Source organism: Xiphias gladius, chromosome 13 (assembly GCF_016859285.1).
Source record: "Xiphias gladius isolate SHS-SW01 ecotype Sanya breed wild chromosome 13, ASM1685928v1, whole genome shotgun sequence".
Taxonomy (NCBI): domain Eukaryota; kingdom Metazoa; phylum Chordata; class Actinopteri; order Istiophoriformes; family Xiphiidae; genus Xiphias; species Xiphias gladius.
Window position 1 is genome coordinate 12,596,344 of NC_053412.1, and position 25,488 is coordinate 12,621,831.

Genomic DNA, 25,488 nt, shown 5'->3' on the forward strand with positions numbered 1-25,488 from the left:
AATCACAAAATGACTAGTCCCTATGTCACCAAGCTTCTACAAGCTTCATGTCACTCATACTCAGTGGCTATAAATGACACCTTACTATTACAGAGTTGCAGAATTCAATCTTTGGGTAGATTCATTTGACCACAGAATTGTTAGGGAAAGTGACTGACAGACAGTATTTCCCAAGGGGCAAAGGGTCTAAATTTTTAAGTATGACAGAAATGATCACTTGGTTGCAGTTAATGGAATTCAGCTGAACTCATAACACAGCAAATATTTCTGGCTTCACATCACAATTCTACTAAGACCACTAAGACCTTCATCCCTCTTGCATTGGTTAATTTCCACTTAATAATTCATTACACCTTTATCAGCATTTTAGGCATAAAACTTAATTTCCTTCTCTTGCCATGGGTCATAAACCTGGCCAGTAGGATGCATTCTCATAAAGGGCATTAAGAGATAAGTGATGTCCCAGGTAAATGGAAGGTAAATACAGTTTTATCTGTTTATAGCTATCAGTTGCCATAAACCAGTGAGCTTCTTTGCCAGTAGCATCTGGCAAGAGATATTCAAGGAGCACAAGGAAACAAGAAGACGTGAGCACACCGGTGTTTTTGTCACTTCTCAGAAAATATCTGATGGTCATCACATAATTAACCTCTTATTAATATGCATGACACACTACCAGTGAGTATAAGGTATTTCTCTACTGTTTGGTAGAGCACATTCTGAGTTGTGATAGCTTGTAGAATAATTATTTGTATTTAAGTACTTGTGTTAGAGGAAAGGTTAGGAAATCCACATTAAATAATTAATATTCATCATCTGGGAACCATGAATATTTGTCACCAAAGTCAGTAGGATTCATCCTCTGGGGACCATGAAGGTCTGTACCAAATATCATGACTATTTATTAGTTGTTGAGATATTGCTGTCTCGATCAAAGTGGTGGACTGACAGACCGATATTCCATGCTGGCTAAAAATTGTGTGTCAGTTTTTTGTTAATAGTGCCCAAAGGAACTAAGAATTAAAAAAAAATGTTAGCAACTTTCCATATCTTCATTGTGGCTTTTGTCCTGGCCCTAGGGCAATATGTGTCTCTTGTCCCAGTTCCCAACAGCCCTTGTCCTGTAAGTCATTAAATAATAAGTCTAAATTTGAGGTCTGGGTAAAAAAAGCTTTTAGTGCAAACATATATCTTCTAAATGACTTTATAAATTATTTGTATGTAAGTATATATATTTCTGCAATATCCCAAACTGGAATTCCTGTATTTCTACTCCAATGAACTAGAGTAATAAAAAAGCAAATTTTAATGTATGTATGCAGGAGTTACTTACTTCTTAAGGATCATGTTCTCCTCTCTTTAAAAAGGTTGTTCTTCACTACCAGCTGTCCATTCAGTGCACATATTATGAGCAAAAATACAATTAATTAATGTTGTCACTCCCTTTAATGTGAATCTGACTCAAGGGCAGACCTAGCCTTTACTGTTTCACTGCTATGAGTTGGTGAGTCGTGCTTGCTGTATGACAGAGCCGAGGGGGGGGGGTGTTATCTGGATGAACTTGTTTTTATGGATTCAAATATTATTACAGTGTTAGGCGTGATGACAAAGTGGATGTTAGCAGCAAAATGCAGGTTAGTTCTGATAAATATGCTACAGCAGCCATCAGAGTCTTTGCAATAGACAGGCCACAACACGCAGGGGGACAAAACACGTTGTATTCACAAAAAGCTGCCGGTGTAAGACAAGGAAAAAAATGTTGAACAAAGGCTGCCTTTTGCATGGAATCTACTTTAGTCATTGTTAAAACATAAGGTCGTAAAAGCAGCATATGCCACCCCCCACCCCCGCCCCAACCCCCCACCCCACCCCGTGCCTGTATATTGTGAATTGTTGTGTTCTCAATGGACCAGATGGCGGGAGAACTACTGTAAGTCCAGGACAGATGTTTCACTAGAATCTGGGTGTGTTTGTTTGCCTGTGTGTGTCTGTGAGTGAGACAGTGACAGAGACACAGGGAGAGAAATTGAATCCGAAAGGAAAGTGGAACAAGTATTGAATAATTGAGAGGAAGGGAGAGATTATTAAAATGTTTAAACCTCCAGTCCAGATTACCTGCCATTGTTTTAATATGGAAACAGGATTGTCTTTATAAAGTTCATTGGGACTGTGGGTCAACCAAATGACTGGGTTTAATGCCTCACGTCTTGCTGAAGTGCCCTTGAACAAGACATTCCCTGTAACCTCCATGCTGTTTATGAAATGATCCAATACTCTGATCACAAGGTTGGAAAAAGCAACAGCAATGACAACTTGAAGATCAAGGTTTTGCATACAAAACATATGATCAACAAATAAATGATGTAATTTTATAGAATAAACTGCCCAAAAGGGTGTAGTTAGAAATAGCTCAATAATAACCAGCAACATTAAAATACTATAGAATAATACATTAAAATAAAATACATATATGTATTATATATAACATATATGTATACATATGTTATATATATATAAAACATATATATGTTTTATATGTTATATATATATATATATAACATTCTAAAAGGAGTGAGTCTGTATTATGAATTCCTTTACTTTAAGTATATATCCTTGATATTACTTCTGTACCTTCACTTAAGTTTGAATGCATAGCTTTTACTCGTATCAGAGTAATTTTGCACTTGGGTATTATTGCCGCGACTGAAGTAAAGGAGTACAAAGACAATGACAGTTTTCAAATCTAGTAAAATAAAAGTTATGTATTTCTAATGAAGGGTGCAAAACTTTGACTCCATATGGTGGTGTTTTTAACTTTAACTGAAGAATCTCATCTTCTTCTTATGGGCAATAAGGTTTTTGGAAACACTGTTAACAACACACTGGATAAATGATAAAGGGATGGTTATCAAGCCCTTTTTTTTTCAAATTTTTTATTTATTTATTTGAGATTTCCATGCAACACATCCCACTTTCTTAACACCCAACTAAAGCAGAGGGAGCTGCGTAGAGGGACACTGTCTTGTATACACTAGGTCTCAAGTTTGGAGAGCGCCACCTCCCATATTGTGTCTATTAATTACAGTATGTCCGATAGGCTGCCGAAGTGTCCTTGGGCAAGGCGCTAAGACCCCCCCCCCCCAACCCCGACTTCTCGCTCTTGTGTAAGCCGCTTACAAAATCTGCACTGATACCAGCAGTGGGAGGAAAAGCGGAATGCCTCGGCAGCACCATGGCCAGCGCCTCCTCGTGCAGTAGCGGGCCTTTTTTTTTTTCTTTTTTTCTTTTTTTTTTTTCCCCCACTCCGAGGCACTGACAGCGGAGACCTGTCGCGGCTTATGTGGCGTGTGGAAAGTAAAGCGGGGAAACTCGGGGCTACGGAGGACATTTAAAAACACGCCCGTCCAGCGGCCCCTCGGTCGACGAGAGACGCGACACACCTGCCCACGGTGCCCTGACGTCACCCCTCTCGGCTCAACCGCTGGGCGCGTGACCCAGAGAGAGTCCCAGGTGCGCCAGGAGAGTGATCAGTCGTCAGTGTCAGAAGTAATGTTTCGCCACTGGTCGTCGGGGTTTGTCGCCCCTTTTTTTTGGTCAAATTAGGCTGCTGCTCTGCATCATTTGCATCGTAAAAGTCGAAGTAATGTGACCAAATTCCGACCGGAGAATCACTTCTTGTGTTGTAGCAGGTAAAGTTAAGCTAGCTAGCGCTCATTGAGCTACCTTCATTTTACCCGCTCTGTGACATAAATAAGGTCGAAAATAAGCGGAAGGTGAAGGTATTACTTCTAATAATTCGACTCAAGTCTGGTAAGAGACACCAGAGGGTCCTTACAAACTGTCCTCTATGCTGCTGTATGGCCGCCTGTGAAACAAAGCAAGGAGTAGTAAGCTAGCCCCGCCGTAACGCGTTACAGTTACCCGTTACCCGCCAGCCCTGCCTCTACTATCGCCCAGTCTGCCGCTTTGTCTACGCATCCATGTGGGTTTTTCCCCTTCGCAGTGTCGGTGTCGCGCCTCTCCGCTCTGTCAGCCTCTCAGCCATTGGCCTCAGAGACCATCAGTCTTCCCTCCACAACAATAGACCCCCCCCCCACGCGCGCGCGCGCAAACACGCACGCACGTCCACTTACGCGCCGCTACAAACGCGCGCAGTGCTCTCGAGGAGCGACGGTGAAATGTTGGTTAAACCGCGGGCTGCCGGCTCCTTTCTCTCCAGCTTCACACCGCCGAGGAGCGCAGGGAAGCCTCTGCGATGCGTTCAGCCGGGGACGCAGCGGAGTTGAAATAAGGGAAACACTGGGGGTCGGGGGGGAGGGGGGGAGGAAATAAAAGAAAAAAAAAAAAAAAAAAGAAGCAGAGTGGGGAGATTTTCCTGCGAGGATGACTGACTGGTGACAAAGAAAAACGGGGAGCCCCTCTGGCTTCGGTTGTCACCCGCTAGAACTTGACGGAAGGGCATTTCGGGCTTGCGCTCACTTGGACAGCCAAAGATTTTTTTTTTTTTTTTTTAAATCATCATTTGTAAGGAGGGGGAACCATGCCTGTCCGGAGGGGTCATGTTGCGCCACAAAACACATTTTTGGGAGTAATCATTCGGAAATTCGAAGGACAAAGTGAGTACCTTTCCCTGGCGTCCGGTGCTGTGTGGGTGCGTTGTGTTGTGCTGCCTCCCTTTTGTGTCTCTCCTGCTGCATCTTGAGAACAATTATTTACTCGTTAGGAAACCGCCTAACACACCTTCTTGCATATCGAGGCTCATATGCAGACTAATTCAATTTTTCCGGTGATTTTTTGTGATAAACCATATGCCAGAGCTCCATGAAAGTCATTATAAGTTAATTACCCTGCTACCTTATCTAGCACTTGGTTTGTTTTACAGTTCTTTAGTGTAGTGTTGTAGAGTACCTCTCGTGCTTTCCTGCTCCAGTGCAAATTGCAGTTTAAAAGGCTTCTCATAAGAAACAAGGATTAAAGGATTTAATTACTTTCAGATCATATCCCAAAAACGCCTTCGTTGCTCTTATTAAATTCCCCAGTTATGTTTAGTTTTCACAGATTCTTTGCAGTACTGTGTTGCTGCACACTATGCTGGAGGCCTACTAGATAAAGCAAAGGAGTAAAATCACTTGTGCCATAAAATCTGTGTTTTACTGCTGAAAATGTGGGAAAACCACCTTTTTCCACATGATAGTATTTGAAATAAAATGTCAAATAGAGGGCTAGTCCATCGTAGAAAGTGCAAGAAAAAAAGCTTTCATAATCACATTTTTTTAAACAGTTATAAACCTGCCCATGGTATGAAGTTCCATTTTCTATTCAGGGGAAGAGCTTGGAACCAATATTAAGGGATGTAATGGAGGATAATTCCATGTAAACCTATTACACCCACCTACTGCGCCTGAATTTATACATTTGTGAAATGCTTTCATTTTTTCATATTCTTTCATATTCCAGTTAATGCGTTTGTTTTAACGTATTAATTGATAAATCCGCATCTTTATTAACAAGTGATTCACTATAGTAAATTGGTCTTGTTTATGTGATATTCATGGCCATGAACAAATTAACATTCTCTTTCCTCGAATCTATCTTCTACACCTTCACAGATAAGAAATTCATCATAGCTAATGCCCGGGTGCAGAACTGCGCTATTATCTACTGTAATGATGGCTTCTGCGAGATGACGGGCTTTTCCAGGCCGGACGTCATGCAGAAGCCGTGCACTTGTGACTTCCTGCACGGCCAGTTCACCAGCCGGCACGCAGTGGCTCAGGTGGCCCAGGCGCTGCTGGGCTCAGAGGAGCGCAAGGTGGAGATCACCTACCACCGCAAGGATGGTGAGTGCTGTGGGCTGTCTACAGCCCCTTTTCATACAGCTGGTGCAAGGTGGGAAGGTTGTGCCTTTATTCAGCCTTGCCGTTCTGTATAAAAGGTACGAACATGGAGTTTGTGTGTGTGTGTGTGTGTGTGTGTGTGTGTGTGTGTGTGTGTGTGTGTGTGTGTGTGTGTGTGTGTGTGGTTGGGTGTGTGTGTGTGTGTGTGTGTGGTTGGGGGGGGGTTGTTGTTGCAAGTAGTCTTTTAGTAGTCACAGAGCAGGATGACATCCGTGTAAAAGGACAGAGTTGTGTTACACGTCATTCCTCTGATTCCAGAACGCTGGCATGTTAACTAAAATGAAACAGTGGATTGCGGTATGCCGGCTTTGTTTGGTTCAGTGTAATAATGATGGGTCCTCTTAACGGCAATATAGTGGGATCTGTGTTTTAAAAGAGGCTTACGTGGGCTCAGGTGGCATGTACAGCACATAAGATGAGGTGGTTGCAGTAGTCTCACTCTAAATTACGCTCTGGCTGAACTACTGATGCTCTGTTACTCCCCTTCTAAAAGTAATCATCATGTTTTGGCCTCTATTGTATCTCTGTGAGACTCGTGAGAAAGGTTGGAAAACACAGGTTTGTGTTACAGTGTTTGAAATTGATTTTGTTGTGTGCTGCACAAGACAGAACCGTCTGCAGGGTTAAGGCAAGATACGCAGATGTAGGATAAATGTGTCATAGGTGACTTTTACAACGTCTAACACTCTAGGTACACAGTGGGTAATTTTTAGTTCTCAGTCAGCTCTATCTGGAGCATTTTGCAGCAGCGAATCACTGAGTGCACCCATTTAGAACCCTGAGGGGAGGAAGAGCAGCTGTGATGGTTTCCTTTGCTGTGAAGTCCAGTTTTGAAGTGATGCAGGCGCTAGGTGGCTGGGAAAGATGTTCATTAGCCTGCACTGGATAGGGCACCCTGGGAAGGATGTAGCTCACTTCCCTAAAGACCAATGTGAAGATAGTGAGGTGTATGGTTTGTCTGTTTCTGTTCTCATCACCTCCAGAAAATAGTATTGGTTGCTGTACAGTATACCGTGCAGAGATGTCACTCAACATTTATCCAGCTGATTTACATTTTCTAATGTAAGCATTTTAACCTACCGTCAGTACTCTCAGATCTGACAGTTGTCTGTGACTGTATCTGTACAGCTTTTGCATAGTTTAGATAATCTGCTGGTGTGCGTATATTCTGCTTATGAATACTGCATGGAGATCAGCTGGTATTGTTTTGTTGAGCTAATAGGCGAGCTCCAGCGTGAAAGTTTTTACCAGTCACATTGACTGTGCTTGTTCAGCAAGTGTTCATGTGGTGACCTCTAACAATGGCATGTTCAGTATATTCAGATGATTAAGCCTCCTTGCATAACACTGAGGGGGGGCTGGTGAAGTTTCACCATGGCAGAAATAGCGATTAATAGTTTTATGAGACCTATGTGTGAATCACCCATGTGTGCTTGTCTGGTGTTGTTGTTTGTGTTGTATGTTGGTAGACCACAATGGATAAAAGCCATCAGGCTTTATTGTGTTTTATCCTTAATGATTGTTGATACTGCAGTGTGTGTGTTTTCGTAGTTGTAATCATATAAAAATCAACCAGCTGCACTTAAGCCGAGCCTTTTAAGCAGTTTTTTTTTTATCAGGTTGAATTCACTTGATTGTTGCTGCAGTATCAAAAAAGTAAGCCAAAACAACATGAAATAATACTTGGTATCAGTGTATCGTGCCAAATAGCCGGTATTATTGGACAAATAAGGTTAGGGTTGTTTTTGAGAACAGCTCCTCAGAGTGAACCCCCCATTGAATATGATTGTCAGACATGGGCAATGGACAATGGTGTTGTCCTTTGGCCCAACCCTAGATACATAAGACTCCTGATCATAAGAAAGGTTTCAAATCAATCTCTCTTTACAAATGGATGGAATTATTCATGGATAATGAAACAATGGAAAATGGGTTTGTTTTGACATTTGATGTGTGATTAAAAACTCTGTTGATGATGATGTGGTCTTTTAAAGATTGAAAAATTCTGTGTGTGTGTTTGTGTGTCTATGTAATTCTTACTCAGGCAAGTATAGAAAACCGAGAGGGAGAGAGGTGACATGGATTAGGTTGAGAACGGTTTGCAGAACAGTTACAAATGATAGTGTCCCTGGAGACATAGATGTGTGGGGTCAAAGGTTGAAAGAGCTAGATAAGGTTACAGAAAAATGCTTGTGGTAATAGGCAGAGTGGAGGTGTCAGCTTATTTTTTAGTGGACTGGTGTGTTTTAGCTGGTGCCCCTTGAGACTGTTAATATGCAATCCATAGCCTTGGTGTATATTATTTTTACTGAACTTTGATTAGCCTGAAACAGCACCATAGTGACCAAATAAGATGCTCAGTCAGTATCATAAATACTACAATTTCCCGTGTTTTCCAGTGCTACATGTGAGATTCTACCCCTCCTCCTCTGTTTACAGTTGCAGCATGGCTTTTTTTATATTTGCCACAAATTTCACAAACACTTTCACGAACTAAGTACCAAGTTCTGTTTTGTACAACTTTGTACTTTATAATTGGTTGTGGCCATATTTTTCTGGTGGTAGGAGAACTTTCTTAGAAACAAGTTTTATGATACAAAATGTGGTTCAGAGAACATTGTTTTAAACTTAGCAGAACATTGCATAGCTACAAGCACCTTCAAGACACATTCTCCAAATTTTCTGTGGCTGAATGTTCAAAAATCGGCATGCAGGAACCATTAGTGAGCACTCCCATTGGTGAAATGTCTTGCTTAACAAAAACATAACATTATGTGGAAACCTTCTGGGAATGTTTGTTGAGCTAATTAACCAAAGAAACATGTTGTTTGAAGGCTATAAGACATTTTAGGAGAAAGCAACGTTAGGGGAATATAGCACCAATCCTCAGGATGAGGACTGTACTCTCACTTTTGAGTACATTTTAGTGAAAATACTTTGTCGCTTTTCTTTTACCGAAGTAAAGAATTTAAGTATTTCAGACTTAACAGGTCTGATGCCTCTCTGGGCTGTCGTACTGTCAGCCAAGCCAAGCTGGGGGTTCAGTCTACATTGATCCGTTGAGCAAACAGCATTAATGAGGATACAAATACCTTCATGTTGCATTGATCTTCAAAACCAATGCATTGGAGAGGGGAAATCAATGGCGGCCAAATGCCCTCCCTCCACTGGCTGGCCCATGGGAGACTTAGATAAAAAGAGCTGGAGGGCTTCTGACTGTCGGACTCTGCAGCGGGGGAAAAGGCCTCATTACCATTCTGTATCTTGTGCCTCTAATTACTTCAGTGTTTTCCTCTCACCTGACTCACAGCTTCTCTAGGGAAGGTCATACACCTGTATCAACTAGGAAGACTGCTCTGGTAATCTCCTTTTTGTAATAAGCAAGTGTGGCTGTACAATTAATCATACTACAGATCATCCTTCAACATGAGTTTATGTTTCCATAGTTTGTAATCATGTGAATTAGAGACAATCAAGTGTTGTATTTTTAAAATCCTGGTACGTTATTGTATATTGAACATTTTCTAATGTATATAACCTTTATAATCTTCACTTTGGCACAGTGAAGATTATAAATAGATTCTGTATGATCAAAATGTGAGTCAGAATTGCTGAGACAGGCAGCTCCGGTGGGAAAAGACATTTTAATAGTACATCTTTGAAAAAGCATCGCAGTGAGCAAAGGGAAAAAGCATGGATCACAATAAGATTAAAGCTGTACTAGATGTGCTATTTTGAACAAAACTTTAATGCAAACAATATGGGAATGAAAACCAGGTGCGAGACAACTAAGACATATAATTAAATTAAACGTAAAGGATTCTCTGCTACAGCCATTTAAGAAATACTTTCATTTTAGATGTGACTTCTTCTGTCCTTCCCCCTATCCAACACACACACATTGCTCTCACCTCCTATCTCTATTGTCTCCTATATTGGAATTCCAGGGGAAATGTCATTGCGGCAAGCTGATTGCTCCCTTCGTGGTGGACCACTGGGGGTTTCTGTTAGGCAGTCGTCTTCTTCTTAATCCTGTGGCCCAGGGTCTTCATAAACACATTGCCCACTGTCCTTTACAGTCCGTGAAGGAGATTGTGCTCATCAGCACAATCTGTGGCCCATTCTTAATGCTTTATGATTTGTGCCTCTGCTGAAACTCTGGTCATTTTTCCTTCCAGTGCACATATCTCTCTCTATAGGAGTAGTAGCTATCATTAAAGTGGCAAAAATGTGCTCTAAACCCCTTTTGCTTGACATTTCAATGCTGAGCTGTTTACTTTACTTGCTCCAAGAGCAATCTTTTATACTCGTGACGAGCCAGATATTCCCAAATTCGACTTTGGTGTCATTTTTATTTTTGTCAAGGGCCACCCCTCACAGTTTCACATTTTTTCCTAAAGCGTTGTCACATACTGCTAATACTTTATCTTTAACATTTATGTGTTGTATTTACAGATGTGATTTTTTTCATCAGTATAAATACAAAAGAGATTCCTGTAAATGGCATTCTGATTTTGTAAGTAATTTTTACCTGGCATAGCTTAAGGCTGAACTGTATGTAATGTGAGTGCTTGTGATGTATTTAATAATAACCTAGATAATTTGATGCATTTCTGCTGTATAGAGCATCATCTGTTCAAACTGCAATTGAGAGCAAAAGGAAAAGACCTAAATAAAATAAAAATAAAAATTGTTTTTTATTCAGTTATCCAGTGACAAACTTGCTCCATCATGTGGCCTTACAGTAAATGATGAAATGTTGCCAAGATTATGGGTTTGGGGTTTGTTTCCCTTTTGGCTGGGTTTCGTCAAAAACAGCCACATGATTGGTCACACTAGTTAAATGCTAATGCTTCAGTGTAGTTAGACAGTAAAATAATGAGAAATTAGATTTGCAAGATGAGATGATCTATTCTAATGTAAAACAAATGCAAATGATAAAACATAGCTCGTTGATAAGCACAACCCCCCCCCTTTTTTTTATTTAATTTAAATTTAATTTTATTATTATTATTATTATTATTTTTTTTTTTTTACAGACAACCTGTATCTTACATTGAACAATGCACTGCAGTTAGTGGCTACAACTAACGCAACAGTCAGTGCTCTCTAGTATATGGCCTTTTATTGGCTGGACTGCTTAAGCAGGGTCAACACTATAAACGCAAATGCGTGTCGCTGACTCACTGACTGAGTGTTGGCGATACAGCACTGGTTGGCCTGCTGAGTTTGGAGTTTCCCCATTGGCCGTTACTCTTTCAAAATGTATTGGGTTAAACAGTTTCTATTACATCATCGGGGGGGAATTTACAGGCAATTTTGCAAACGTATTGCCTTAGTCGCTAGATTTAATGAATTTTCACACCCCTTTAGTGGCTTTTCTTCACAAAAAAATCTAGCGACAACTCTATTGACTTTTTGGACAAACTCTAGCTACTGTCCGTAAAAGAGAGTCATCCGTTTTGCCCTGGGAGTGCAAAGTCAGGCTTTCCGTCTGCAGGCGCAGTTTTCTATGCACCTCATGCAGTTGACCGTGTGGCAGCTGAAAAAGAAGTGAATGAGCTTCTAACTTCCTCTCTGAATGATCATTTTACAAGTTAACATAGCTGAAATCACAGCACAGCCGTTGTCATTAACTTATGTGTGTGGTGATTTTGTCAGACGATGTTGTGGTTATAAAATCAGATTTTAGCAGTGCAGAGCAGTATTAAAGCAGCTGTATTAAAGCATTTGTATTAAATTACTATATATGTGAGCACAGAGAGTGGGAGAGAAGCAAACAGGTAAAGGGCTGAAACCGGCTGACACTAGGCAGAATGCAAATACAAGGCAGTGATGTCATGAATATACTTATGAGCATATAACGTCTTTTAGTGACATTCATTTATAGTTATTTTTAAAGTATTTCTATGCCTCTGTAAACCACTTTGAATTGCCTTGTGTCTGAATGGTGCTATATACTGTAATTAAACTTGCCTTGCCATTTAGTGACTTTTCCTGCAGGATTTAACAACTTTCCATTGAAAGCAGTTGTTTATAGTGGTTCCCCAACCGTTTTTACCTACATCCTCAATTTCCCACATTAACCATACACCATTAATGAATGTATTCAGCACTGCAAATAAATTGGCCAAGTTAAAGATTAAGCATTTAAATCCTAGTTTTAATGACAGCTTCAAAAATCACTGAGTAAAAATAAACAGTTCTAACCAGTGCAATACACATTTACTCAGCAACACGTGCTCTATCTGCCTCTCCATTCAGTGATTCAAATAGAACAATCGGTGTCATGCTTTCCATAGTAAAGAGTAGACTCTTAGGGTCCTTGGTGTATCAGGAAATCTATAAACTCAATACATGGTTAAAGCTCTCACTTGCAAATAGCAAATAAGACTGAAAATGTCACGCTATAAATAGATTAGAGTTGGTTGTGCTTGAGTGATCCTCACTGAGATTAGAGTTTTTTATTTAAAAATATATATTTCCCAGAGCCCAAGGCAACAGAAAACAGAAAAAATGTCATTCGTGAACTATCATGTAAGACAAAGAGAAACAGCAAATCCTCACATTTGAGAAACTAGAACCTGCAACAATTTGGCATTTTGCTTGAAAAGTGACTCAAATGATCAACTGATTATCAAAATAGTTCCTGATTAATAGGGGTTGGGGTTTGATAACATTTTATGGAATCTGAATGCAGTTCAGAATCCACTTATTGAATCTGAATCTGTTTTAATCCCTTGTTGAATCTTTTTAGGTACTGTCTGGTAAGGAATGAAGACATCTTAGTTTAAAAAAATATATATTTCGTTTTGATTTCCCTCAGTATCAAACCTAAATTACACCGTACTTTGTTGAAAGGGTGTACGGCTTTCACTACATACTTTGTTACTGCTCTGTGACATTCATTACTCCTATCCTCATAGTTTCTTTTTCAGTGTCTGCTCTTCACTGAGGGGCTTACCTATAGCTACAGAAGTAAAAACAACAGAGTGTAAATAATATTACTTCTACTTGATCATTCAGCAATATCAACTAAATAAATGGCTGATTTTTCTGCATCCACGATGCACTTAAAATTACCTGAAGATGAAATGGTTATTGCACTGCTACAGGTCCCAGAATATAGCACAACATGGCGGTAGGCTGAGGCAGAGCACTTGTACTTCTCAAGTTATCAAAATACCAAATTTTCTTACTTTAACATGATGGATGCTAGATAAATATTTAAGCAATGGACTTGTTGCCCCCCCCCCCCTCGTTTCGCAGTTGTTCGGTTGCCTTTCAGGTTAAAGCAGTTCAACTTGTCACATGTCAACTTTAACAGCTGTGTTGCTGAGCTAGCATGTGTTTGTATACGTCACCAGTTATTTTTTTCTTCTAATGTCACATGTCAGAAAGAGGCAAAAGAGACTAAGAGTGTGGGAATGACTGGTTTATTCAGAGATTATTTGACAATTGGGCTGCGAATCTGGGTATTTTAACAACTTGGAACCAGATCAAAAATGGAACCGGCTATTGCAACTCATCCATACTGATTAATTTTCTGTTATTCACTTAAGTGACTAATTTTTTTAGCTCTAATCTTGAAGTTGTCCATGTCATTTAAAAAAATGACATAAGTTTAGATATTGGGTATACAACACTTACAGACATAACGGATACATGTCAGTATAAACTACTTTAAAGTGTCTTTATGATGGACATTATTTTTGCTATAGATGCTGCGGATGCAACTACTGTTTAATGAAACGCTCTTAAGAATAGTAACTAGTCAATGAGGGTTTAGCCTCAGAGCAAGCTGCATATGATGACTACTGATGATATGACTTGGGTTAATTGCCTGAACTGACCTGAGTAGCACTGTCAAAATTGGCCAAAAATGACGTTCCTTCTAAAAAAAACACATAGGTTTTAACCCTTCTATTTTTGTGTGTTATGTCCATAAGAGGGCAAACCAATGCAACAGATGACATAATTACTTGGGTGTAAATATCGAGATGTACCCTCAGGCTGCTACTGCTGGAATAGTAGGCTTATCTTGAGGTTCCACAGTTTTGCCATCTACTGACCAAAAACCGAAGTATTTCCATACGGGGGCTTTTTAGATGGCTCAGAGTGCAAATCACTCTCTTTGCGGCCGAGTTGGGTTGTAAACTCTCTTCCATCATTAAAACACAGATGTTGTTAAATTATTCTATCATTTCAGCTTCACCTAACATTTCATTTTCAGTCAATGAAAGTGACCATGTGTGAATCCTATGTCATGCAGTGCATTCAATGCATTGATCCAGGCCCAAAACTCATGAGGCAGTTTTTGTTTTCCACAATTGAATTTTAATTTTCCCAATTGAATGTTTTTTTTGTTTGTTTGTTTGTTTTTTTTAAACAATTTGATTATATAATCAAATTTAGAATATTCGTTGACAGCCCTAGACCAGAGTTTGATGGTGTGTGGTGGGATTGAATGGAAACCATTCTCTGTAAGACCAATTCTTGTGGATCCACCGCTGTGCAAACAAGATAAGCTCTTGTTCTGTTTTGCCTGCAGTCTTTCACATTCTGAGGTTCAGCTGTGTTTGAGAGCATACAGTGATCAGTTTGTATCTGTGAAAGACGTATGCATGAAGGGAGACAAAATGGGCAAAAGAGAGGGAAATGCAGAGAAAGCAGATGCAGTAGGGGGAGAGACAGGAAGCAACACAAAGACAAAATTAGACACATAAATGAGACAGACGGAGTATGAGGATGTAAGAGAGAGTGTTCAATATAAACTAAGTTTGACGTGTGTCTGCGAGGGATGAGGTGATTGAGCAGGCAAGTGAGAGTAAATGAAGGTGTCAGAGAGAACTCAGGTGCAGCTGAATATCAGAGGGCTTCTTCTATTGCGGGAACACCCTCTTGAATCCAGTCCAGCAGCTTGAGAGCTGCTTCAATTATGGATAACCCTAGTTCCTTCTCCAACACTCTCTGTCTGTCTTTCTGTGGGGGGGGGGTGTTACCTCTTTAGGACTACATAAAATTATTCTCACTTGACTACCCTAAAAATAGTGTCAGTTATTGCAGCGTCCAACACAGACTAAACCCAAAACAGATCAAATAAGTAAAGGAGTTGCTCGACAAATGATGTTTTTAATACAGCTGTCCAGTTCGCACTCATCAGTTCACCCATGAGGCTGAGAGAAAGCAATGTAATGAGCAAGCCCCCCACTCTCATTTTACAGTGACATGGACAGGTTTGTGTTGTGGCAAAGGCTTCGATTTCCTTTATGTTCATGCCTTACAGTAGATCTCTTTTATAATGAGTTTCTTCAATGGTTTCCCCGGGCTGCTGGCAAGAAGGACAGGCTCCACAACAACAGATTGGCTGTTTACAAGAAAAGCCGATTTGCAGTTACTCTCTGTGGTTGTTGCCATTATAAACTAGAGTGGTTTAAAGCAGACAAACTGGAGAGATGTAAAGTAGACATTGCCCCTGCTGTACCTCAAGTGACATTTTAACACACCTCACCGTCACCACATACACATTTTTTTTTAACTATTCAGATGGATGGATTTCCTTCTGTCTGTCACACCCTCATGTTCACATCCCTATAAAAAATAGCCGTTCTCTGCAGTACAGCATAGTGTTGTCCTGGCAACCATTGAAAGAGCCATGATATATTATTACAGCTCTCAAATTCATCCTGGCATGTCTGGCTATGGGGCTTAAAGCTGGAGAACAGAGAAGACTACTGGGACCCAGTCACACAATCCTGAAACTGCAATCAAAAGCTAAATCTGAGTTGGTTCATTTGCCAAGACAACTAATACAGAGGAATTTGACTTGGTCATGCTGGTGTAGAGCCATAATGATTTCACATCCATAATAGGCACAACAGGATCTCATATACTGCAATGCAATGTAAAATATTGGGAAATACTGTGAGAAGTGAAGGAGTACAACAGTCATTTGAATTCATGCCTATTTGAAATTAATTCTACTATAGCTGTCTGATTAAACAAGACTAAGAGTCTACACCCACTCTATCAGCTCTGTGAGGCTGTACTTAAGCACAGCAGTACTTTGGACTAAATGCTAAAGTCAACATGTTAATATGCTCAAAATAACAACGCTAATATGCTGATGTTTAGTATGTATGTAATGTTTACCGTGTTCACCAACTGGGTTTAGCGTGTTAGCATGCTAACATATAGTATTAGCACTAAATAAAGTACAGTTGAGGTTGATGGTAATGTCAATAATTTTGCTAGTGTATTGGACGGATAAAAATTTTGTCCTAATGATGGTGTTAGAGTCAGGGGATCACCAAAGTTTTTCATATTCATCCTTTGGGGGACATGGATATCTGGACCTATGGCAATCCATGCAATAGCTGTTGAGAGAGTTCAGTCTGGACCCAAGTGGTGGGCTGACTGACAGACTGACAATGCCATTCCTAGAGTCACACCACTAGCATGGCTAAATAGCATGGCTAAATACTAATGGAATCATCTACATGTATCATTACTTACTGATAAATTGGTAGTCACTATGTCTGCAGCCTAAGGGTAATTATACATTTCATTCTGCGTGACAGTTTCAACTCAAACATAATGGTTCAAAATTTGGCAACAGTACCTGCAAATAAAATTTACCAAGGTTGTTCTGAATGACACATTTACTTCTGACTTTGTAGATTTGTAGAGTTTTAAAAAATAAAGTACCTGCAGTTTCCTTAAATAAAAAAAATGAGTGTGTCCACAGACAGATAAATGATTTGCTGTTGTTAAATCTTCACCTGTTTTAAATGAAATTCATGACACCTTGCACTTAATTTGTAAGAGGGTCCCTTTGGATCAATAACCCATTTCCTCAGCGGCCATCCCCTTTCCATTGCTTTCTTCTTGGGTCATTTTTTTAAAGTCGCAGATCTTGACATCATTTTCACCAATAGGTCATCATGACAAATTAAATGAACTATAAGGCTACACATACTACAGGTCATCATCAAGATGTTTATGTCTTCAGAACAAAATTTAGACAGCCTTCAACAAAATCATTCAAGATCCAACAAAAACAGACACCTTCCACTGCACTGTAGTTTGTAATGTAAGCAATGTCCTCTGTTTGTGCAGGTTGCATCCAATTTGGATTTTGAACAGCAATACTTCATTTAGGTCTTTGAGACTTGAAAGACATATATTTTTAGACTGACACTGGAGATTTCGGTGTTGATATGCAATAACTTTAAATTCCACTGTTGAATTTCATTGATACCCATCCAAGTATTTGAATTTAATGGTTTTAGGCAGCTCTTTCAGGCAGGAGTATGAGTCACCAAGCTTTTAGTTGGAGCTTTCATATACATAAAAATGGGAAAAGAAGATTAAAAATTTGATTGCACGTTGTACAGACTGCTGTGGACATATCAGCAGTCAGCCATGTAACTGTCTGATATACAGTATTTTATGATTTCCAATTTCAACCACATATACAGTGCCAGTTTAACCTAACCTTGTACTAATGAAATCTATTTCACAGCCACAGTTTGCAGGCACCGTGCCAGTGAATAAATGTAGGTCATTCTGATGTTGGATCTATGGATTAAGCCCACACACACGCTGCCATTAATGTGATGGTATTACCACAAACAGACTGTAAACAGTCTGACAGCCCCCTCCCCCAACCTGCTCTGGCTCAAACACCTCACTCTGCAGCTCCCCCTCCCCCTTGTCTCTCCTCATTCTTGCTTTACTGAGGAGCTCACACCCCAGCCCACCTACTACATCTGCACGCCAGATAGCTCCATGCATGCGACATACTGTTCATCTGGCGGGTATCTGAGATATAGATGATGATCTTAATGTGAGCAAAAAAGATTATTTTCCCAGATTTACATTTTTTTTAATGTTAAGAAATCCTGGTATTAAAGAGTCTCACGCGAGTGCAGTTAAAAGGTTTATCATAAACACGTTGGCTCAGCCCCCTCCCCAGTCAACCACTCATATTTGTCACAATGGGATTTCAGTCCATGATCCCTGCTTTTCTCCCATTCACAGATTTGATATACGGAAAGCACATCTGTGAATGAATAGCCATTCATTTTTTTTTTTTTTCTTCTTCAGCCTCTTTCATTAGTCGGTTCATGTTCTGGCCTGAGTGTTTTTATTGATTTGGATGTTGTTTGACTTTTGGTCCATCTCTAAAAGCATTTGTGGAATTAAAATTGTTTGACACACACACTTAATAAGTGTGTGTGTGGTTTTTTTTTTTTTTTTAATATCTGCATTTTCTCTCCAAGATGTTTATTAAGTTGAGGAACACTTTCAAAATCTTCCTTGGTTTGTCAGGGCCGACTTGTTGCTTAGCAAGGTCATTTATATGTTGATGTTAGTACAGTATCATCATGCGTAGCCCCCACAGCTGTCAGTGTTTGAAGGTTTGATTCATGATGACTCAATCGTTACTTCTACCAGCTAAATTAGGTGAAAGCTTACATTCATGAATTGGCCCATTTTTACAAGCCCACCACTAAATGCCATTCCGGGATCAGCACTCTGCAACATCTGTAGAGTCACTTTGATGGAGATTGAATAAACAATCCCATAGAGTCAGAGGGGGCAGCCTATGGCCATTGGCCTGTATCATTACAGCTAGTCGTACTCTCAACAAAACCTGACATCCATACTTTATCAAGGTGTTGGACGACAATGATCCAACTGACATTTTTCTAAGGATTTTATTTTGGTTTATCCATTTGAGTCCTTGTAGTACATTCCGGCTGAGACACCAGGGCTTATATATTTTTCGTATTTTTCTCAATTTTCTCTGTTCTTGGCAGACAGATTTACAGTACAGATTGCTGGTTTCTGACAAAGGTAATTTAGGTTTGCAGTGCAGCGATCAGACATGGGTGAAAGTAACTGAAGCCTTTCAAGCTTTTACAGTGTTCTTTCATTGGATTTGTTTCAGCATCTGCAGGAGCACTTACAGTATATCCCAGTGTTATTGTAATATCATTAGCTTGTATATGTCATGCCCTCTTCTCCACTCATGTTCAGTTCGCTCTGTTTGCATATGTTTTTTGCGAAATATTGACATAGTGAATTTTTTGCAAAAATATTCATGTTATGGGCATGAGTATTCACAATGGTAATCTCTTGTATCAAGCCCGGCTAGTGTTGCACGGTATACCAATGCTAGAAAGGTATTGCAATACACTGCCATTAAAACCGCTAATACACCCCATTTTATTAGTATTAGTACTTTTAAGAATGACAGTGTTTAAATAAGACAGTTTTCAATAAAAGCCGTATTTCCTATGAGTAGAGTTGCGCCGATGTGCGACAGCGGGAAAGTGTGTGTGTGCAGCGCTCTGCTTCCACTCCCTTCAGGCACGGTGGGCATGCTAACAGTGTTTTTTTTTTCTCCTCTCATATGCACGCCTCAGTTTTCATGGCGACAAAACGAGAGGCATGGCTGCAAATACAAGTGCTCTTGTTGACCGTCCACGGCTTGTCAACACAGCAGACACACGGAGCAAAATGTGGCATTATTTTGCCATAGCCGACAGTCGGGGTGACCCTGCAGACACCACCTAGCCCGTCTGTAAAAGATTATTTAAACCTACGCAGACCAAAGGAGCCAACACGTCCAACTTGGCAAAGCATCTCACCAACAGACATGCTGACCTGTTCAAAGAATACAAAGAGCAACAGTTTAGTGAGTTTCAGAGTGTGACAAGGCAGTTAAGGGCAATGATAACTGTTAAATTTGACTCTTTTCAACTAACTTACAAATGTGACAAACATCTCTGTACGCAAATGCAACCTTCATACTGGTAACGTTGACTGTACCATAACTTACAAGCTGCTAAATCAGGCATTCGCAAGTTTGCAGATGAACAACACCTGTTATAAATGATCAGTTTATACACAATCAATTCTGGTAACAGCACATCAACTAAGATTTCAGAGCATGAAAATGATAAACATTAATGACATTAACTGTAAATCTGGCACATCGTGGTGATGAAGCTCAAACCCAGGATTATTAGCCTGCACACTACAGTTGTGCACTAAAGTAGACTGAACACGAATGACCCAATGACCATATGATCGTCCCTCGAAGATGTTTTACAGTAACAACAGTAACAGTACAGTAACAGTCAGCCCTGACATGCAGCAATATTTTATTAGGATAAACAAAACAGAGAAAGATGATCATCAGAAATACAACTGCTACAACTGATAATCTAGCAATTTGAAATCGTAACAGTTTTGATGCTAACATAAAAGCGTACAGTATTTCTGCATTGTTTCTGTCCTCTTTTGCTTGTTGTTCAAACTCGGTGGGAGCAACTCTGTGCATGTGCAACTTCTATCTCTCATGGTGACCTAGAGGTATTCTCCCTAGGTGGGATGATGCACCATTTAAATCTATAAGCTACAATATTCAGGTTCTGGAAATCAAGCTAGCACTAGCACAAGACTTGAAACCAAACCACTCCACTCCTCCCAACAGTCCCTCTACCTCCGTTACACTCCACCCAGCCCTCCACCTACATCCTCGTCGTGTTCGCTATTTAAGCTAATGCAGGAATCCTGGGGTTGCCAGCCTTTGAGTCACCCATAGTGATGTCTTCCAGCAGCCAATACTAGTTTGAAGCCTCAGTGTGAGACAAGTAGTCGGCCAGAAGTACATTCACATATAGATTGACAGCCATGAGCTCCCACTACTGACTTTGGCCTTCTCGGAATGGTTAGAAGGGCAAGGCTCACTTGAAAACTGTATAAGGGAATATCTCTGCACTGCTGCCACATTAAGATATGTTTTGCATATTTCAACTCAAAAATATTAGAAGTTACATGCTGTAGCTTCAAGTTATTTGACTCAATAATAAATTCTTTATCGCTTCTTTTCCCAGGTAAAACTCATTGTAAAACTGTTAGAAACCCAATGCATATGAAATATCTATGTAAATTATGAAACAAGCTAAAAACATTTTTACCAACAATTTTATGTAGTAGTAGCTTACAGAGTAGATCATTTACATGTGCATACACAGACATCAGTAAAATAGCAATTATTCTTAATTTTCATGATTTCACTGTTCAGCGAATGTCGACTTTTGTCTTGGCAAGGGACACAATGTCACGCATTCAACCGAGGTTTGCTGTGTTGTCTTCCCGTAATTTTATCTTCTTTCTGAAGCAAATGGAAAAAATCTGAAATATGTATAGTGTCTAAAACTTACTTTCTAACACATTCAAGTCACTTTACTTAGTGATATCTTGTTTGCTGCATCATCAGTCAAGTCTGAATTTTCCCACATTCATAATGATAAACAGTGTATTTTATGGCGCTGTTCATAGCTTGCCCTCCATCAACCACCCTGATCTCCCAGATAACCTTTTGCAGTGACACTGCATGGTGCCAAAAGCTTCAGAGCGATTATTCCTGTTGTTCCTGCTGTGTCCTGTTCTATCCCATGAATTGCTTAAGACATGTTCCATGACCTTAGATAATCTGCTCATTCACCGTAACAAATCTGATGTAGCAGGTCAAAAGAAAGTACAATTATGATATACTTTACATAATTATGAGTTTTCAGCATTAAACCTTTAAATTAACAGGGACAACACACTGAGAGTAAGCCTCTTTTTCCAGTTTCCAGGTATAAAAATAAAATGCATAAAAAGAAAAAATAAATTAAATTTCATAGTAGGGTATTAATGAACAGTCACACTTCATGCAATTTGTCGTGACTCCTAAAACTAATTAGTTTGGAACAAAAGTGTAAGTGTGCAATCATGTTTCCCCAAGCTTAATTTGATACAATAAATTTGTCCATTTAGACTCGTTCTCCTCAGCATGACAGCTGACTAGTGAGATAACATGGTATAGTGGTATATGCATAACACTGCTGCTCTGCTCTGCTTTACATTTTGAGACATAACACAATGACAAGTGTAATGAATACATGCAAAGAATAGCAGCATATTGTATTAAATCCAGCCACTTTGCAACTGAGAGAGTGAGGCATGCATAGAATCCACATCACCATAATCAAGGACAAACATAAATGATGACTAAACTATCTGTATCTGTATTTCTCCTCTCCATGGTGACTCGTTCTCTGTTTCTAAAGCACAAGCTAAGCTTTAATTTGGTGTGTGAGTACTAGATATATTTCAGTTTATTTATATTTGTTTCATTTATATACATTTTAATAGGCTCTAAATTTCTATACCGTGCCATGTATTGATATTCAAATGATTTAAATCCGCTTCAGGGGACGTCGGGAGATTTCTTTCAGAATTAATTTAATTAAAACTAATTTTAGATTTGTCAGTGATTTCAGAATGAAATCAAAACCCTACTGAAGATAATAAATGCTTGCCTTACTTTGGGTGCATTTGAATATCTTGTCATCTGATAATTTAGTGGCCTCTTACTGCATGCAACTTACACTCAGTGGAAAGTGTCTTACAAATGCATGCCGGAACAGGATGCAGTGAGCTTGAGATTTGTGAATCTCAAATACGTGATCTTCTGTTTAATATAATGCTTTGATTTTTCTCCTGTACTCTCCACATTGATTTTGTTTATCTAGTCTTTTAGTGCAGGTAATATTGGCTGCCTCCATGTCCTCAAAAGGCTGCAGTATATCACAGTATCCCACCCACAGGTCCTCTCAGTTCAGCCAAGGCAGTTGCACAGTAGCACATGGGAGCTGAGATGCATAACATGGATTTTTGACCTATAACCGATGTTCTATAATTAGTTCTTGTAATAAATAGCAGTATGGTAGCCATGTTATTACATTTTCTTAATTGTTGTATTTTAAGTGGTGGAGATTTGAAAAGAGGTACTATAAAAAGGATTACTATATTTGTTTCTGCCTTTGTTGTCTTGCTCTAATTGATCAAGACACTGTAGAGTTATTGAGCAGAGGTAACACTTTGACCACTGAATTTGTAAAAGAGCAAATTGCTATGAAATGGGAGTGATAACTTCTAGAGCTTGGGAGGAATGATAGATGAAAATGATTTTCAGTAACTTGCAGTAAAACAATGTTTTCTTTACATCAGCCCCAACATGTACCAACTTTTTTTTTCCCCACCTTTTGTAGTGAGGAATCTTCCATTGCTATTTTAAATAGTAAGCTTTAGTTATTACAGCAACGGTATGTTGAAAGCCAGGTGTTTTTGGGGGTTGGTGACTTGCTTGTCGACATTTTTGTTGATACGCTTGGCGATGGACAAACTTCTCTTGCAGTGATTTGACATGTGACCTTTTGGTTACGGGACAGTCTCTCGAACTGCCAGGCCACCATGTCGCCACTGATGATATTATAACCCTGGGGATAAGGTAGCGCTCTCCCTCCTGGATTAGGGAGCCAGCATCAGAGTTACACAGCTTTTAGTACAAGTGAATGTTCCCAGGGGAGAAGGGGAAGGGATCACATTTCACTAGAATGGTAGACAAAAAGAAGGTCAGTGCTCATATTTAACTTTTGACCTCTGCATTTAACCCATCAGTGAGTAGTGAACACACACGCACACAAGGAACAGTGGAACCCGCACTGTAGGCGCCCGGGGAGCAGCTGGGGGTTAGGTGCCTTGCTCAAGGCACTTCAGCTGAGGGAGTCCGCTTTTAATAACCTCCAGGCCACGGCGCCCCCAAGTGCGGCAGTGATTGACTGAGACACGCTTACACGCGGATTCAGGGTCAGAGAACAACCCGGATAAGTTGATTTGACGACAATTAGCCTTGCCAAGCTAAAGAAGCTCCCCGCTGAGCTTTTGACGGGGGGAGAGTGACAGAAGTGGAAGGGGGGTGGGGGTGGGGGTTGTTTGGTGTTGAATGTCACCGTAACCCCTCAAGCATTGTAGCACCAACCAACAGCTCCCTGCTGCTGGAGGCTCAGCTCACATCAGTGTCACTCACATTACACACACGCACACACACCCCTTATGATGTACAGACATACACACACCATGTCTATTAGGCCAGGGCAAAAAGCACAGGCTGCAATTTAAAATGATTTTGACTGCGATACTCTTGGCAGCGGTTTCTCCAAATGAGGGCTATCAAGATTCCCATATGCCACTATCCCACAATCACTGTCAGACACAACCGCTCAGCAGATGTTAAACTGATCTGTCTGTCTGTCTTTGTGTGTGTGTGTGTGTGTGTGTGTGTGTGTGTGTGTGAGAGAGAGAGAGAGAGAGGAGAGAGAGGAAGGACTTGACCAGAACCAGATGCATTTTAATCACACTAACTGATCACTGTGCATGTGCCTGCTCTGCACTTTAGCTACCCTACTACCGTGAACAAGCTCACGCTGAGCTGCATTGTCTTAATTATTGATAGTGGAAATAGAATCTAATGAAATTTCCAGCATCTTGAAACTAAAACTCTTCTCCCTGCACTGCCTATGAGCGCACACTCGCACATTCAACAAATCCTATTGTTCAATTCAAGTTTCCAAAACTTGCAAAATGTAGTTGGAATAACACACAAGGACATATGGCTTTGCCGTGATGAAACACTGGAGCAGAACTTATGGAAGAAATGATACCCACAATGTTTAAAGTCCTCTCCTCTCTGTTTCAAAAAACTAATTGAACAAATTAACAACAAATTATCCTGTGTGTGTAAGATAAAATAATATCAACTTTCAGGATCCTGAGTGGCCCCATAATTTAACACTCTGAAAGGGACCCCTTTGGATAATGAACACTTTCACTTTTACTTTTGATACTTTAAATTAGGGCTGCAATTAACGATTATTTTCAGTATTGATTAACCTGCCAACTCTTTTCGCAATTAACTGATTTATTTTTCAGCCTGTAAAACATCAAAAAACTGACATCATCAAGTGTCTTGTTTGGTCTGACTATACTCCAAAACCCAAAAACACTGAATATTCTATCATGCAAGACTGAGAAAAGCAGCAAATTCTCCCATCTGAGAACTTGGAATCGTTTGATCCCAAACATCAAATGTTTGGCATGTTTGCTTTAGAAAATGACTTGGAATAGTTGCCCATTAATTTTTTTTTTGATTCACTAATCAATTAACTGACTAATTGTTGCATCTCTAATCTGAGTACATTTTGCTGTTGTAATATTTATGCACTTTTACCCAAGTAGAATTTTAAATGCAGAAATTTTACTTGTAACAAAGCAGTTTTATATTGTGGTACCGTTACTTTTATTTAGAGGATTTGAATACTGCTGGCAGCTAATTTACAAACTGATAAGGTATTCTGTTGTCTCCATCATCTTGTTATTCCAGTGACCAAGTGACAAAACAGAATGGCAAAACCCTTACCTTGTTTCCAAATGAAAAAACAGGGGTTTCAGGAACATATACTCAAGTGTTTTTAGTCAAATTTGTGCTCTTTCCAGATATCGAATTCTAAAATCTACCATGAGGAGAATTGTCTTTAATCATTTTATTTTATTTTTTAAACTTAGATACAGCAGCCAAAAACAGGTCGGCAGGACCTTTATGCCCTTAGTGAAAATTAAAAGAAATAAATAACAATAATTTTGAACATCAGCTAAGTTTTTCACCTCTACCTCATCTCCATATAAA

General features: G+C 39.8%; 1 protein-coding gene across 7 annotated transcripts in view; it reads left to right on the forward strand.

The window, feature by feature from the left end:
- The first annotated feature begins 3,428 nt into the window (after positions 1–3,428).
- The window catches only part of kcnh7 (potassium channel, voltage gated eag related subfamily H, member 7), a 72,639-nt gene continuing 50,579 nt past the window's right edge, over positions 3,429–25,488 (forward strand). For 3 of the 7 annotated variants that reach the window (XM_040142282.1, XM_040142284.1, XM_040142283.1), the window contains exons 1-3: positions 3,522–3,689; positions 4,530–4,616; positions 5,610–5,840. In XM_040142282.1, coding sequence (XP_039998216.1) covers positions 4,541–4,616; positions 5,610–5,840 — 307 coding nt within the window. In that variant the 5' untranslated portion in view covers positions 3,522–3,689; positions 4,530–4,540. The other 4 variants (XM_040142287.1, XM_040142286.1, XM_040142285.1 and 1 more) reach the window with 4 other exon arrangements.